The sequence below is a fragment of the Cynoglossus semilaevis genome, chromosome 5 (genome assembly GCF_000523025.1).
Source record: "Cynoglossus semilaevis isolate Cse_v1.0 chromosome 5, Cse_v1.0, whole genome shotgun sequence".
NCBI lineage: Eukaryota > Metazoa > Chordata > Actinopteri > Pleuronectiformes > Cynoglossidae > Cynoglossus > Cynoglossus semilaevis.
In genome coordinates this window covers 2,853,106-2,869,577 of record NC_024311.1, presented here as the reverse complement: position 1 = coordinate 2,869,577, position 16,472 = coordinate 2,853,106, and the positions used below count along the sequence as shown (strand labels likewise).

At 37.8% G+C, this 16,472-nt stretch overlaps 2 protein-coding genes across 7 annotated transcripts in view; one reads left to right on the top strand and one right to left on the bottom strand.

Moving 5' to 3' along the window:
- Positions 1-1,818, bottom strand: part of LOC103378652 (protein diaphanous homolog 3) — a 175,741-nt gene extending 173,923 nt beyond the window's left edge. For 3 of the 6 annotated variants that reach the window (XM_025055496.1, XM_017032721.2, XM_025055497.1), the window contains exon 1: positions 1,281-1,816. In XM_025055496.1, the coding sequence (XP_024911264.1) occupies positions 1,281-1,409 (129 nt within the window). In that variant the 5' untranslated portion in view covers positions 1,410-1,816. Of the gene's footprint in view, positions 1-1,280 lie in introns of all 6 variants that reach the window. The other 3 variants (XM_025055501.1, XM_025055500.1, XM_025055498.1) reach the window with 3 other exon arrangements.
- A 1,325-nt stretch (positions 1,819-3,143) lies between these two features.
- Positions 3,144-12,909, top strand: tdrd3 (tudor domain containing 3). Its single transcript, XM_008309928.3, has 14 exons — positions 3,144-3,359; positions 4,258-4,342; positions 5,177-5,242; positions 6,392-6,552; positions 7,821-7,962; positions 8,115-8,186; positions 8,371-8,520; positions 8,903-9,055; positions 9,469-9,646; positions 10,594-10,719; positions 10,890-11,797; positions 11,972-12,097; positions 12,235-12,374; positions 12,636-12,909. The coding sequence occupies exons 1-13, from the start codon at positions 3,322-3,324 to the stop codon at positions 12,349-12,351; spliced, it is 2,322 nt and encodes a 773-aa protein (XP_008308150.1). The 5' UTR covers positions 3,144-3,321; the 3' UTR covers positions 12,352-12,374; positions 12,636-12,909.
- Positions 12,910-16,472: the final 3,563 nt, after the last annotated feature.

The following is a 16,472-nucleotide window of genomic DNA, read 5'->3' as shown; positions in this document are numbered from 1 at the left end:
TCACATCATTTTTATTCATAAAAGCTCAAACCAATATACAAACAATTAAGCTGTACTTCAAGTTGAGCATTTTTTTCCCACTACTCCACTTTTCTTGATATTTTGTGACAAAGTAGCAGATGAATCAACACTGACATGTCCTGACGCAGACTTCCCAGGGGGAAATCATTATTAAATAAGGAAGCCAAAAATTGAAGGGCATCCGAAATTAAAATATATCGCACGCAGAATAGGCTCAAGGACTCACAGTGTTTCACAAATTCTATCACAGGACAGTTCTGCTGTCAATGTCTTGGTGTCCAATGTATTTTTCATGTAGACACTATTGTGTAATTATGTTTTGCGGTAATGTAAAAATAGGCTGGAAAAACATCCGCGTTTTTTTTTTCTGACTGTCAGATAATCTCATTTAAATAAACAACCATTAAATCTCTTTTAATCAAATGAGACAAAAAAATAGGCCTGAGTTAATTTGTAAAACATTTTACATGTTACAATATAAAACCCAATTAAACAGACCAAGACTAACCAGTGGGTTTGGAGAGTTTTGGCAATCATTATGTCCTTACAAAACTTTTTTTCTTTACTTTTATTATACTTTACCTTTTTAATCTTTAGTCTTCGTTATGTGTATGGTGTCTACATATGTTCAGGTGCATTTTCTAGTTACAGCATGAACATGAGATGAATACTAAAGTGAACAACAATAATATAAACACAATGCATTTTAATTAAAAAGTCAGAGGTCAATCAATTTTACATAGAATAGATGTGTAAAAATCGAGGCAGAGTAGAACCAGTCTACTGAGGAGATGTATTAAATTAATAATACAATTCAATTAATACTAAATCTCGCTGTGTTTTTTGGTGCATCACTTAGAGCACAAGATAAAACAAAACACAAATACCCTGTTTCAGACCAAGACTGTAATATCAGAAATGAACAATGCGCATGAATACTAAGTTAAATAAATATACTGTATATCTGCATTGGTTTCGTGTTAACAAGATCTAATGCAAATACTATGCTTTCTACATTTTATTTTGAAAGCAAAAAAATGTAGTCTGAAGTCAATAAACTAGATAAACAATATTTAATATATAAATAACACTGATCTATCCTCTGTCTAGTATTGGTGGTAGACCCTCTTACAATATAAGGTAAACAACTATAATATGTATAATTACTATTTCATATACGACACATCTTGATTAAGGGTTTACAGTACCGAGAAGCAGGAGGTGTTTGTGGGAGATGTCTCATTTACAGTTATACTTACAAACTTTGGCCTACGGTCCCCCTCGTCATGACATGCATTGGTGTGGTAAGAAAACCCCTTTTTCTTCTGATTTTTAGTTTCCCGTCCGGAATCAAACCGCTGACTGTAATTGTCCATGTCGCTAGACATGTGCTTAAAACCAGCGGTTTACGACACAGTTAACACAATAGGCCTATGTCAGGGAAGCTACCACATTAAAAAAGAGCGAAACTGTGAGTCTATTCTGAATTTAAAAAAAAACAAAAACAGGCGTTGTCAGATAGCCCATTCGTGTATGTCCTCTTTGCTCAGGTTTAGCCGAATCGCTAGCGCGTTGGCTAAACTATCATTGACTGGTGGCTTTCCCCAGAGCTACTCAAAATTATGAACCATGTCACTAAAAGCGGGATTTTCGTTAAAGGTGGCAATGAACGATATAACACCCAACTTAACCTTAAACTCAAATAACTATTTGATGGCTGCAAAATACACGCCTAACGTACACACTAACGCGGAAGAGACCTTGTTGTTTTGAGAGACCCGCGCATTGATGACGAGGTAGCGCAGGTTTAATACAACCAATAGAGACGTGGTGCGTCACCCAATGTCGGTTGTCATTGGTTTCTCTTGTTTATGGTAGAGGAAACAGTGCATTGGTCACGTCCTGCTGCGTCAAACTTAGTTCGTACTTATAGTTTTATTAACACAGATCTGCTGCGTCAAACTTAGTTCGTACTTATTATAGTTTTATTAACACAGATAATTATGTAACCAAATTTTACAAGTAAACATGAAGTGAGACATCTTGAACTCTAGGCTTTAGTAATGGAAAGTAAACCTGCAGTAAAACATTCAAATACACACTAAGGACAATACGATGATTTAAAAAAATATATAAAATAAAAAAACAAAAATTAAATTTGTGGGAAAATAAATCCGGCTTTGAGCACTTTATCTAAGTACAGCAACCACAGCTGTAACATCCAGAATAAAATTAAGTTCGACGTTCACTTTGCATTTTTAAAGGTGGGATTAAAGTTTTTGGTTTTATTTTGTATTGGGTTTTCTTTTTTTTTTTTTTTTTTTTTAAAGCCCTTTGTCCGAGAAATGAAGGTTGAATACTGAAAGGGGGCAGTCCACGTGCTGAACTTAACGAGAACTGTCACTAATCCTAAAATCCACATATGAGGACAGTAAACCATCGGCGTGCACACACTTCCATCTTGTGGTAGTAGCTAAAATGACCATTAGCAACGCCATATTTTGATTTATAATTAGCATTTTTTTATTCAATTATTCTGTAAAAACAATTACAAAACCCAAGATACCAAGGTCCTTTGTCCCATTCAGAAATGTCCTAAACAAATGTTACTAGAACGGCACTTTTTTCTAATATAAAGTATGCCCACACCAGTTCCATATTTGTAAAAAAAAGTTAAAAAACAATTCTGCATAAAATAGATACATTTTCTTAAAATATTGGTTTGATTATACAATCTTGATTATCAATAAATTACCAAAGAATTTGCAATCATGTTTGACGATGATAGTATTTTTTCACATAAATATTTAAGACGGATGATAAAAAGCGAAATATCCTCTCCTCAACTGATGACTGTACACATAAAAAGTTTTTATAATGACCATATTTGTGAGTTTCATTCGATTTTAAAGATTAGGTTTTCTAATGCCAAATGGAGGTATAGGAAGGTTAGATGAGTAAAAAAAAATTAGGTTTTCAAAACATATTTAAAAATGTATAAAATCTTTTAATTCTTGCCCTTCAAGATGATGTCACGAGAGATTCTACGTAAGTTCTTTTCTCAAAGCCTTGTTCGGAATATAAAGCAATTTGACCCTCGCAGATACCCGTACTAGTAAACAGCGTCTGCTGTTGTAGCAGGCGACGTTATTACGTAGCGCTCTTCGTTGTCATATTAGCAAGCTTTATGCATGGTAGAAAGAAAACATGTCTATAATTAAATAAGTATTGTCCGCATGTGAACGCTTTAAAATTCTTGAGACGTTACTTTGTTCCCTTAATTTTACGTTTGAGAAGAAAATGACGGATTTGACAGATTCATTGACGAAAGAGGGCTGGTATGTAGCATGGCAGCTAATATCACTGAGCTAGCCTAGTCGTTGAGAACACTAGCATATTGGCCGTGGCTCATAACACCAGTCTCTGTTATTACCATATATTACGTTAAATCTATTTAAAGACAACTGAAACCTGCTCTTACTCTTACTACGGGACTGGAAGACTCACAATCTAAACAGCAAGCCAAATAAACAACGATAGTTTTTCCTTTCGTTTTATAACTTAATCTGACATTTGTTGCCACAGTTCTTAGAAACTGATATAAATATATATATTTTTTACATTTATTTTAATGTTTGCCAAAATAGCGTTGTGGTTTGCCATAAGGAGAACAATGCTTGTATATCATCATCTTAGGAATATGAACGTGAAATGCCGAACAACGATAGTATTGCCCGCAAACATTAAATCTGCAGATGGCTTAATTTTAAGGCTATTTCCCTATATCATCTTAGGAATATGAACGTGAAATGCGGAACAACGATAGTATTGCCCGCAAACACTGTCTCGCTCCTGAATTCTCCCATAAAAAAATAAAGGAAAAAACTGTAACTCTTAAACAGTTCACATAGGATACACATTAATCTTATCTGAACGTGCAAATGTTCAAAAACGAAAGTCTTCTAGTTTTAATTTACTCACAGCTTACTTGTTCCGTTTTAAACTCAGGCCTGCTTAGTTGAACGTATCCCTGATATACTCTATAGCAATTGAGTCTCCCTATTTTCAGTTTTTATAGAAAAATTCAAATAACTTTCTGATATACTCTATAGCAATTGAGTCTCCCTATTTTCAGTTTTTATAGAAAACCTCAAATAACTTTCTGTAAATATATACAAGTTTCAGAAGAAATTACATCTGTTTACATTCATCCCTACCTTTCGTGTCATCTCACAGGTACCTCAGTGATGAAGGCATAGCTGAACTGAAAGGCTCGGCTGAGAAAGCGACTCACAGTGACATAATCCGCATTGCACTTGATGTAAGTTTTCATTCTCTTTTGTATCTTTGGCCTGGCCTGTAGTGTAGCCTTTAGCAACACTGTAGGCCAATACACCTTTTTGCTTACCATTGCAACAATGTAAATTGGAATGACATGTAAAGAAAATCTAAGTCATCTCAAAGTTAGTTAGAAACAGCATAACACTTGAGATTGACTGTCCTGAAGATTACTCCAAAAGACTTGCTCCATAACATGTGTCCTGGTTTAATGCCAAAAATCTCTTGAGAACAGTTTAAACCGTAATTTTATAACGCAAAAATCTCTTGAGAACAGTTTAAACCATAACTTTGGTTCTCCTACCTATGAGCACATTTAAACACATGAAATAAAACTGCCAACAGCAGCTACAAGTTGTGTGATATTTCTAATTATTTAAAAAGCTATAATTAGATTTTATGTTGGATTCCATCCATCCATCCATTTTGATCTGCTTATCCGTTACCGTGTCACGGGGGCAGCAGTCGCCACCCAAGTCACACTGCACCGTACCAACCGCCCTAAACTTTCCTGCGGGTCCACTGGAAGGTACCAACCGCCCTAACCGGGATTCGAACATGCCCAGGAGGTGAACCCTGAGGTTCCACACCAATGACAGAGACATTGCCTCTGGGCCAAAGCACCACTTTTATGTTGGATTGTTGTTGGAAAAATGAATGGTTCACATTCACGACACAGAGATAGTGTCATTTGCAACTAACCAACATTGCCACCAAAAGTGGATAAGATTCACGGGTCCATTACATTGCTCTTTCTTGTAATAAACTAGACATGATTTATTGTTTTTTTCTAAACTAACCAGTGTCTTCTTTGCAGAGTGATCTTAGATCTACGGGTAGAAAATTTCTACCATTGGATATCAACAGTGGAAAAACTGAGAAAGTAAGTGTTATAGTTAGAACCTCTTCTGTTTTAGTTATATATTTCTGAAACTTTATTAGGAAGTGGTAAAACTCACCGTGTGTATGTGTCTGTTTATTGCCGAATGTCACAGTTCCATATCCCTACAGTCATTAAATAACATTTTCACATTCTTATTGTCAATTAGGGTGTAACGTTTTAAAGGTCAGAGTAAAAAATAAATAAATTGCAAAATAAGGCAACAAAGTGTTGCTCCCAAAGGATATGGTATGATTTATCAACAATCTTGACATTATATTCCTATAAAATAATGAATTGATAAAGCCACCCTTTTGTATTTTCTGCTGAATGAAACAGATCTATATCATCGATGTTTAAGTGTTCGTTTCATTAGTATCTTTATGACACTGCAGATCTGCCGGTGGTGCCCAAATATGTCTCCATAGTACTATATACTAAGACGTTGGCATTGGCATTTGACAATATTTTTAATTTCAATTTTTTACTATTGGCTCATAACATGTTAGTTGACTTTTTTTATGCCCAACACAAGAACATATTTGAATCCCAAACACTATCTTCAACAGATTAATTTTGTTTTTTTATTAGGTTTTGCCCAAAATCTACTTAGAGTTGAATATGTTCGTGTTACTGTTTTTGTATCTTCATTTTAAAGATGTATATTTTTTTAATTATTATTTTCAAGATATAACAGTTATATCTTGAAACGTAGTTCTGCGAAATTACCACTAGATGGCTCCAAAGGATTGAAAAGACAGGGATCCCGGACCTCTGTTAGTGAATTTGGTGCACACAGAGGGAATAAAGATTTCAAATATTGTCAGTGGATTAAAAGCTTTAAGTAAAACTTGTGAGCTTAACCCTACTATTTTTTAAGGCTGCATATGACATTGACATTTGTCATACAGCATATACACAAATGAATGGATTTTTATTCTGACACATTTTATGATTTACCAAACTTTTAAATATTTCTATAAGTATTTTAGTATTTAGTTTTCACATCTACTCAGTTTGATATAATACATAGTAATTAATCAATGCCAAACAGGGAGTAATAAATAATGCCTATCTCACTGCTCTCCCGCATGCTGCTGTTTTGCTCTACTTTGTAGCCATTATTCATCTGTTGTTTTTGCATGTGGACAGTTGGTGGGTCCATGTGTTCTCCAGGTGCAGAAGGTAAGAAACGTCTCTGCTCCCAAGGACCACGAGGAGTCCCAAGGTGCACCACGAATGCTGCGTTTGCAAATGACAGATGGGCATACCAACTGCGTTGGATTGGAGTTCAAACATTTGTCTAAGATCAGGTATCTTCATCACACCCTTGTTTTTTTTTCTTTTCAGAATTATGATATTCAGGTTATTTACTCCACATCAGCTATACAATTATTGTTTTAGAAGTTAAAATTACAGTTTCACAATATTAAAAACGACTGAATTCATATAGTACAAAGAATGGGTGTGTGTTAAACTTAAAGTTTGTAAGGATGAATCTCAAAAAAAAAGTACCAGATTCACACAAGGAATTTGCTATCATAAAAAGAATCACAATACACGTTATGTAAATAAAGCAAATACTTTTGAACTTAAATGTAACCAGCAAGAGTATTGAAGCAATTTCATTAAAAATAATATTCTTGATAGCAACTCTAATACAAATTGGGTGTTGTGTTGCCAGGTGTCTCACCTAACTCAAAGCCAATGTGCAAGATTCTGCACATACAGAATCTCTCACTGCTTCGCCTCTTTGTCAACATTTTCACCTTCACCACATGCCTCTGTTTTTCTCCTTATCTGCAATTTCCATGTGGCAGTAGCTGATCTAACAATTCCCAGCCTTAATTACATCTCTATCCCAGCAACGGTGGTCTTGGTGACTGCTGCCATGGTGACTAGCCAGTCTTTACAGGTGGAGTGGCCAGAATGTGGGCCCTGACTTCCTGATGTGGAAAGAGAGGGAAAAAAACAGAACAAATCCCTTCTTTATGAACTGCACACACACACACTGGCTTAAAAACAGTGGTGGTTAGTGTCTCTCTGTGTGTGCCGCAGGCCATGCATGATGGCAAAGAAGGATGAGTCTGATAACAGTACTGCCAAAGAACATTCATTTAAAAAAAAAACTTTGATCTGATCAGAGAAAATTGCAGGATGTATGCACATTTGAATGGTTATTGAAAAGGGAACGCCTCATTTTTACACCGGTCATTCGCTGGCATCTTCTAGCAGCTGTCCTGCAGGTTTGCTGCAAAATCTGTAATTATTGTGCAGTGTCCTGCATCAGTGGCTAGAAATCCCTACCAGTTCCGGTACTATCCTAATGGGACAGGCACAGGCCTTATCAGGAGTGATGAGATAAAGGAGATTTTAATTTACCATGAGAATAGCTGAGCAGCTGGGATTATTAATATGCTCTTCTAGCCTGGCCACCCATCGCCTGGCACTGAGCCACACCATTTACTGTACAAAGTGAAATAGACAGAGCAATGGTGTGCAGGAAAGTCAGTAGCAGTAGCATTGTGTGAAGCCCCTACATGATGTGAAATCTTTATTAATAGTTTTGTTTGTGTTTTAGTCTAAATACGCCGCCTGGAACAAAGGTAAAGCTTCTTGGTACAGTCCTTTTGAGAAACGGTCTTTTGCTCCTGGATGACTCGAAAATCTCCGTCCTTGGAGGAGAGGTGTATCACATGGTGGAGAAGTGGGAGCTACAAAGGGTAAAGATCATTTTTATTTTTAATGATTGCCTGGCTTGCTTTGTATTATTGGCCATGCTTTTTGAACTACATTAAATGTCACGATTGCTCTGGTTTTATTCTCCCTAGAAGTTTTCAAAGATTTTAATATTCTCATATTGTTTGACATACAGAGTCTGGCAAAACACAGCAGGAACCATATTGGAGCAGAAGGCGGACCCCCTCCTTTTGTGCCATTTGGTCAGGTGAGAAAAAAAAAGAAGTATTTCTTTTAAATATTGGAGTCATTTTTCCCTTTAAAAGTTTCTTGTCCTTGTACTACTTGGTAGATTCCAATGGAGTTTGAATGGTTAGTGGTTGAAAATATTGATTTTTTTTTTTTCTACTGAAGATTGACAGAAACCTGATTTCTTTTTTGGATCTTCATAGAAATGTGCCAGGAATGATGAAGTTGACAGCAGAGAACTAGACCAGAGGAAGACCCTCCAGACTCAGAGTGTGGTCAGATGTGCTGATGAGAACGATGAGTTTGAAAAGCAGCGAACAGCAGCAATTGCAGAGGTGGCGAAGACCAAAGAGGTAAACAACAGTACCTTTATTTCAGATAATAGAAATTATTTTCAGCACCAAAGGTTGCTGCTGTTCCCGTGTCTTGGCAGCAGAGTGTAATCTTAGAGTTAACTTGTAATTTCACACTGGCAGCGTTTTGTCAGATTTCACAGTTTATCTAATTGGACTCCAACTTTGCAGGGACTTCTACTTCATTCCAAAAAAATAAAATAGTTTCGCCGTTTCCTTATTGATATTTATCTTTCGTATGAATGCCTTTGACATTTAAACAACTCCTCTTATTAAAAGTCAGAATTGTATTGTCTGCTGTATATGTCTGCTCCTTGGGTCTGCTGTACTGTTTTGTAGAACCATGCAGCTGTATTGATTTTTCTGTTCTTTACCTTGTTAGGGTCCCCGCACATTTGGAGGTGGAGGAAATGCCGGCAGTAATTTAGCCAATGCTACTTCCTTCCCCCGAAGCAAAGACTCCTACCAGCAGAGAAGACGAGAAGACAGGCCTGAAAGGACTGAAAGCAGACAGGATGGAAACTATAGAGAGCTGGTGAGAGAGTAAAATTGGTCCAAACCAGTAAAGCAAGTTAAGCTAGTGGAGAATTAGTGTTTAAGCATCATATAATTGAAGCCTTTCGTCAAGGACACAAAGCAGAATAAAGGTGAGTCTGGTCTGTGTCCTGCTGTACATTCTCTGGTCTCATGTTCATGGATTGGGTGAGATTAGGGTGTTGTAAAAGCTATAAGGTGGTTTCAGTTTAAGTTTTTCTATACAATTCTAAACCGCCTTGTTTGCTGAACTCCACCTGCGAGGTAAATATATAATAAATAGAAAGCAAAGAGTTCTGTGTATGAGAACCCCTTTGTTGAGGTATAATTTTGCACTCATTTGGTTTCACTCTTTTTTAATGAATTATATTTCTTTATCTAGTTGTAAACGGCGGTGCATATGTTTGCGTGTAGGTGGATGAGCGCGCTCTGAAGGACATCATGGAGATGGGCTTTAATCGAGAGGCTGCTCGTCTGGCTCTGATGGACAATAACAACAATCTGGAAGTGGCCCTGAACAGCCTACTGTGTGGATCCACTGGAAACAGACCAAGTCCTTTGTTACCAGAACCTAACAGACCTCCACCCAGAGGTACACATATACATACCCATGCAGGTATACGTACTGTACGTACCTGCCTATTGTGTACAAGGTCTTAAGAAATACTTCAGTCCTTTTTAATGCAGTACAAATTGTGTACTACCTTATTAACAGTGGTATAACAGTATATGACAATTTTTACTCAATAGGTGACAAATTGTTCCCACCCTTTGTTGCGTGACTGGTTTCCCTAAGCACATCGTAAGCTTTAAAAAATGCAAATGTGTGCAGGGAATACCTGTAGTCACTGTTGTAGGTTACAAACAAGTACATGTATATATATTTGTGTACCAAGTACTGATACTGGCAGTGTTAAATGATGGCACAGCATTGTGGGTACTAAGCAGAGTGCAACCCAAACCACAGTGAGGACATCAAGCAGTGAGTGGAGCTTTTCACCCCCATTAAAATGTGTTGCACTATTCTGCCAGTTGCTGAGCAAAACTCTGGATGTTTTACTGGTTTGTTTCACCAAATGTCCTCCTCCTTCCTCGTGTTTTATGTTACACTGTAATACTATGTGTAACATAGACACTAGTCTATGTTACACTCACTCAAATAGTTATCTCATATATTGTCCTCACTCTCATGATTTCAGTTTCATTAAATGCTTTTTTGGAGCAGATGACCTTTTCCTGACACTAAATGGGCTAATGGATTACACAACGACATGTATTCTTGGTGCACACAGCTGCTTAGACACCAGGATATCACCATATTAAAGTGACCCGTACAAAAAGAACAGCAGCATCTGATTTTAATTAATGCAAACATAACAAATGTTGTTTTCAGTAATGTTTCCTTAAAAAAAAAAAATTCTCCCAAAACTGTAGATGTACACGCACAGAAGTAAAGAGTCTACACTTTCGAACATGCAGTTCCATTGATCAAAGTGTTCCTAAATGGGTCAGCAAGATTTTATTTTTGGTTCTCCTCAGGCAGAGGAAGGGGAAGAGGTCGGTCCAGAAATGAAGATGAGGAGGAGGGAGTCGGGGGAAGGCCATCTGGACCAAGTACCCTCTTTGATTTTCTGGAATCCAAGATGGGAGTCTTCTCTATTGATGGTGCGTTGGAATGTCCATCCTTCTTTCCTCAAAGCAGTTGGCTTTTCTCTCATGTCAACAAGTATCAAGACTTGTTTTTCTGTCTCTAAATATATATTTCTAACAGGTATTTAATGAAACTAATTTCATGTATATATGTATATGTGTATATATTGTGTTTTTATCCTTAGAGCCAAAGAGCCAAGCGCCAAGCCGACAGGACAGTAAAACTAATTTTTACTCCAAGGACACTTCACAGTTTAAGGCACATCATGACCATAGGCAACAAAGGAATGACAGACCACCTCGCTTTCACAGGGACACCGAGTTTCCTAAACCTGGTCAGGAGCCTTCGTCTATCTCCACATCCTTTCAACCCTCAGCCCAGACCCAGCAGGTCAAAAACCAGGAGAAGTGGTCCAGGGGGCCGTCTAACAGATCTCAAAATGACCAGAGGGAGATGAGAGAAAACCACAGTTTTCCTTCTTCCTTCCCAACCACTTTCACACGGTCAAAAGATCCCCAGCAGGAGATGGACTTTAGTGCTCCTTACCATCAGCGATCCAGAAATGGAGATGGTGATGGTGGGGTTATAACTGCAACCACACACAGGAGGGGGCTAAAAGACAATGAACCTCCATCTAAAATGACTAATTTCGCAAGCAATGAGGGAGATGGAAGAGTGAACAATAAGCGAACAGACAGAAGAAAGGGAAAGAACGATCGACCAAACATGGACCATTACGACCGACAAAGAGACGCCGGGGCACAAAACCTAAACTCAAAAGGAGAAGGGAGCTTGGGAATGACCGACGAGGTGGGGTTATTACGAGATTCTGGAGCGGTGACTGAGCCCCCTTTTCATTTCCAAAATGGTGTTCTAGAACACAAAAGAACTGGACCGATCAAACCATTATTCTCATCCTGCCCGCCCACCAGGGATGCCCCTCTTAAGAAAAATCCCGCCAACTACTCAGGACCTAAAAGAAGGTCAGGACAAGGCAGGGGTCAAGGTCGTGGACCAGAGAGGAGTCAAATGTTTGATCATAGTTGGAAACCTGGAGATCAGTGTATGGCACTGTACTGGGAAGACAGTAAGGTACATGTCATCTAATGTGGTGAAATACTAATGTTTTAACTTAATGGGTCACATTCCTTTACTGACAATAACACAGCCTGTCAAATATGTTTAAATGGCTGCATTGAAATAACTGCATTTCTCTTTGTGTGTCCTATCTGTGGTTGTGTGTCTGGTTGGTGTCCGCCTGAGCAGTTTTACCACGCCAGAATAGATGCTGTGCATCCATCAGGCACCACGGCCGTCGTCGTATTTAGCGATTATGGAAATTGGGAAGAAGTGCTGCTGCAGAACATTAAACCTGTTTCCACTGACATGTTGGTAAGGAGCGAGAAAACAAATGAATTATACATTGGGCAAATTATCATTTCTAGCAGTAGAAAGTTTAGAAAATATGAATGACATTTGATCTAATGACCCGCAATAACATCAGCACTACATTAAATCCACAACGGCAGGAGGAAGATGATGGTTATTATGACAGTTCGCTGGAGTTTCGCCGTGGCGGAGATGGACAGCCTCGACGGACGAGACCGACCCAGCAGTATTACCAGCCACCCAGAGCACGAGATTGACAGATCTGCTTTTAAACTGACAGGTAAAAAAAACAATAACTTTGGTTTTTGTCCCTCATTGTTTTCACACATTGGATATTTTTGTGCTTTTTTAAATGGGGTATTTTTAGTCATTACATTTGTGAATATAGGACATGTATCCTGCATTCTACTATATACTGCAAATAATGTCAAAATGTATTTTAGTTTTATTTTTTCAAACAAATTAATCCTGAGATGCAATGTCTTGATCTTTTTTTTTTTTTAGTAATTCCTCTTCTCTTTTTCTTTCTTTTCTCCATTAGAGTGTGTGCGCGCGTGTGTGAATTTGTCCCACATCCTTCCACGGCAGAGACGTCTCTTTGCAACAATCCAAAGTGCTTCCCGATGTTTTCAAGTGTGTGCACTGTTGGGCCATACAGATCTTTACAAAGGGCTTGGACCTCATGCAAAAATAAAATAACAACCGACTTGAAAATCTGCTGTCTTCTTTGTAAAACCTTCTGTAAACATTTTGTCCAGTTTTGGAAAATGATAAATAAAAGAATTAATTCCAAATAAAATAAAGATAACTTGGCACTTTAAAGGCATTTTTCAACTATTAGATTTGAATGAATAAATGATGCAGCACAGAAGAAAAGAAAACCTCTCTGGGATTCTCTGTTTTTTCTAGACTGCCCCTTTTAATCACTACGTTTGAGTTCGTTTAAAAAAAACGGATGAATTTTTTTTAACGTTTTAAAAAGAAATCTGCTTGCAAATCTGCTAATTCTAGCCTGGTTCACATCTGTCATTTCTGCTCTTGTGAATAGACAAAGTATAATGAGTCCACAGCAAGTAGCTGCAGCTCGTTTGTCGTGCTCTCTGAAGCAAATCCAAAGGGTAAGACAATCTCTTCCCTCTGTAATTGAGATGGTTACACCGCAGAGATATCATTTTGCACATCACAAAAGGGACTGTACCCAGCAATTCAAGCACTGCACACACACACACACACACAACAGTGTGCTGCCTGCTTGTGGGCCTCTGCTGTGTGGGGAGCAAGTTTTACACATAGAGAAATAATCTCTACAGCCTCCGGTTTCAAGGGACAAATGCACCAGAGTTCAGCACAGAGGTCACTGTGTTATCCTGCACTGCTGGAACAAAGAATTTGCTTTATTTTGTACCAGAGACAGCAAGAGCAGATAGATGAATATTTAAAGACTGGTAATATGGAAACCTATCTGTTAGAAAGGAACTGAAAGTGAAGCTCTTGAAAGCGCTCCTCGGGCCTCGACTATGACATATTGAACATTTTTTTTCTCTCTGACCTATAAAGTGTTACAGCTGACTCACAGCCTCTTCATCATCCCATTTGATTAATGTGATGATGACGAGGTTGGTGCCTACTGATGGAGCAAAGGTTTGATGTTTTATATTAAACTGGGCTCAGTACCATGTATAAAATAACATTTATTTTGCATTTGGTACCAAGATATTCAAATATTCCACTCTCTAATTATTGATGATATTGCAAAAGATGTTTTAAGATAATCCAAAGTTTATTTAACCAAAGTTGTCGTAACCTCACTGCATACATTCGTGATGATAAACTGGTGGCCCACGGGCCGAATCCGGCCCAGCAAACTGTCTAATCCGGCCCACTACTGGATTCCAAAATTGTGAGGATCAAAGAGAAAATATCGGGTGGTCCCCGTAAGTAAAGACTAAAAATGCCTTCAGTTTTGTAATATAATAAAAATCTGAATAATGATATGAACATGTTTAAGTCTATAAAAATACACAGTAAAAATTGAATTTCTGTCTCACAATAAAGTATTAATACTAGTTTTGTGCAAGCAAATGTGTTCGTTCCATACGTCACGAAAGTAGAAAAAGTCTCGAAAGCTGTCAGGACAGATGAGATTGTGCTATGTTTTTATTCTGCAACACATGTAGTACAATCGTGTTGTACTGTGGTCAGTGTGAATTTAAATCACGCTCTCCATTACACAGTAATCTACAGATAATCTCATGACTGGATTTTTTTTTCACAATAGGATTTTTGTTGCGTTTTCGTGTCTGCGCTACAAGTTGATTGTTCTCCATGTACGGTACATAGGATTACGGTGCACGATTGGTCAGTGGGTGAGCTCCCCCACCTCACTTTCCACATTCCAAAGTACAGTAAGTTGGCGTTTATTTTTTGCAGTCATCATAACGCAGTCATTCCCAACCCTTTATGGCATGTGAGCCCATTTTTACATTACAAATTTCTGGCAACCCCCAGAGACATTTTAGTAGCTGTCACTTGTGCAGTGACATAATCAAAGCTGAAAGAGTACAATTGTTTTAATTTTAAGAAGAAGAATAATTAAGGGAAAAAATATTTTTATCTGTAATTTCTTTTTAGCAATAACTAGACCTTTCAGGCTACGCCATGCAAATTCAAGGTGAATGTAGATGGGGTTGCGACCACAAGGTTGAAAAACAGCCCTAGAAGTTTTGGATTTTTACACATGGTCTTGTCGTTCAACGAACTGTCCTGAATATCCAACAACATAATTCAACATCATTAGTACGTGATAAAAATATAACCACCAAAATATAATAATATAAACCACAAGTAATATGGTAATATGCACAGTCACATGCTTTATTTCAAAGCCTAAACATTTAGCTACATTATTATTATTATTATTGCGATCCAATAAAACGTCATCTTTTTGTGTGGCTTCATACCAACTTTGTGCTTTTCCCTTCTTGTTTCCCTGCCGGCCTTAACGATGATGATGTATATATGAATACGTACACATATACAGTGGAGCCTCTAGATACGAGTTTAATTCGTTTCACAACAGCACCTCTACGAGTTTAATCCGTTTCACAACAGCACCTCTGTGTCGATTCACTCGTATCTGGATTGCAATTTCCCTATTCAAAATAATTAAAAACCATGAGTAAAATCTTATTAAAGTTGCTTACTCGTAAATTGGAAAACTCGCATTTTGGGGGAGCTCGTATTTCGACGCGATACTGTAAATACACAACACAAAATAAATGAATGAAAACATATCCTGACCTGACATTCATTGTCACTATTAAAGTATATATAAAAGTGTGTTAGGTATTACCAACTACTAGTTTATTAGTTTGCTTTTAGATTCATTTGTTCGTCACGGATGTTTTAGAATTTTCTTCTTACCCTCCTGTGGTGTTGAAAAGTATTAAACCCCGTTGAGGTTTAGTTGGATTAACTGTGGGAGCTGTACCCTCATGGGAAGAATGTAGCAAGACATTTTACATCCACAAACGTCAGGGTTCACTGGGAGTCAATGGAGCAGCTGGTGGCGTGGTAGCGTGCATTCTGTATGATGATTGGATGAACTGCTCAAGTAACAGAACCATTTATTCATTGAAAGCCCTTTTGAACAGTACCATCAATAACCACAGCATGTGCTCTCTTTGCAAAGTGTGTGACTGATGTCTTGTGTTGCCTTTGGTTGGGACTACAATCCATTTCAGTTTACTGGCAAAAAAAAAAAATCAGCTTTTTTACTTTTGTGAACACACACAACGCAATGGATTGAGGACCAGTAACCACACTTCGATCACATTTAAGAGGACGGTGTACAAGAGTATGGAAAAGACAACAGGGTGGTATGAAGGGGTCAGATCATTTTCTCTCAAAGGAGCAGAGAGCATTTGCAAACTATGACCCGGGGGCTGAATGCAGCCTGTTTGGCTTTTTAATCCAGCCCACCGAACTTTTCCAAATCATGTTATTAATTTATATTATCATTAAATGTTTACCTTTTCCCTGCAATGCCAGCATTTCCCGAATAGATGTCGTAAGAAAATGCTAAAAGTCTTGTAGCATTTTAGGCTTTATGCATGACTTCGACATGCTATTTATCTTAGTTTACACAGACGCTCCATCTATCTGGCCTAGCACCCAATTCTAGGTGAGTCAAAATGATTGCCTACCCCCTACCCAAAATGTACAAATTTAGCAGAATTTGCAGGGTCTAAAGGGTCTTTTAGATCAATGTTTCACAAACCTTTTTCTTCCTGGGACCCATATTTTAAAAGTCACAATCCTTCACAATCCGAGTCAATAGACATTATTCGTCAACTATGACCCAAAAAAAAACTCAACC

Coding starts and splice junctions, on each gene's coding strand:
- tdrd3 (XM_008309928.3), top strand. CDS start 3,322: ATGACGGATTTGACAGATTCATTGACGAAAGAGGGCTG. Junction 3,360..4,257: donor TCATTGACGAAAGAGGGCTG/GTATGTAGCATG, acceptor GTCATCTCACAG/GTACCTCAGTGATGAAGGCA. Junction 6,553..7,820: donor AAACATTTGTCTAAGATCAG/GTATCTTCATCA, acceptor TTTGTGTTTTAG/TCTAAATACGCCGCCTGGAA.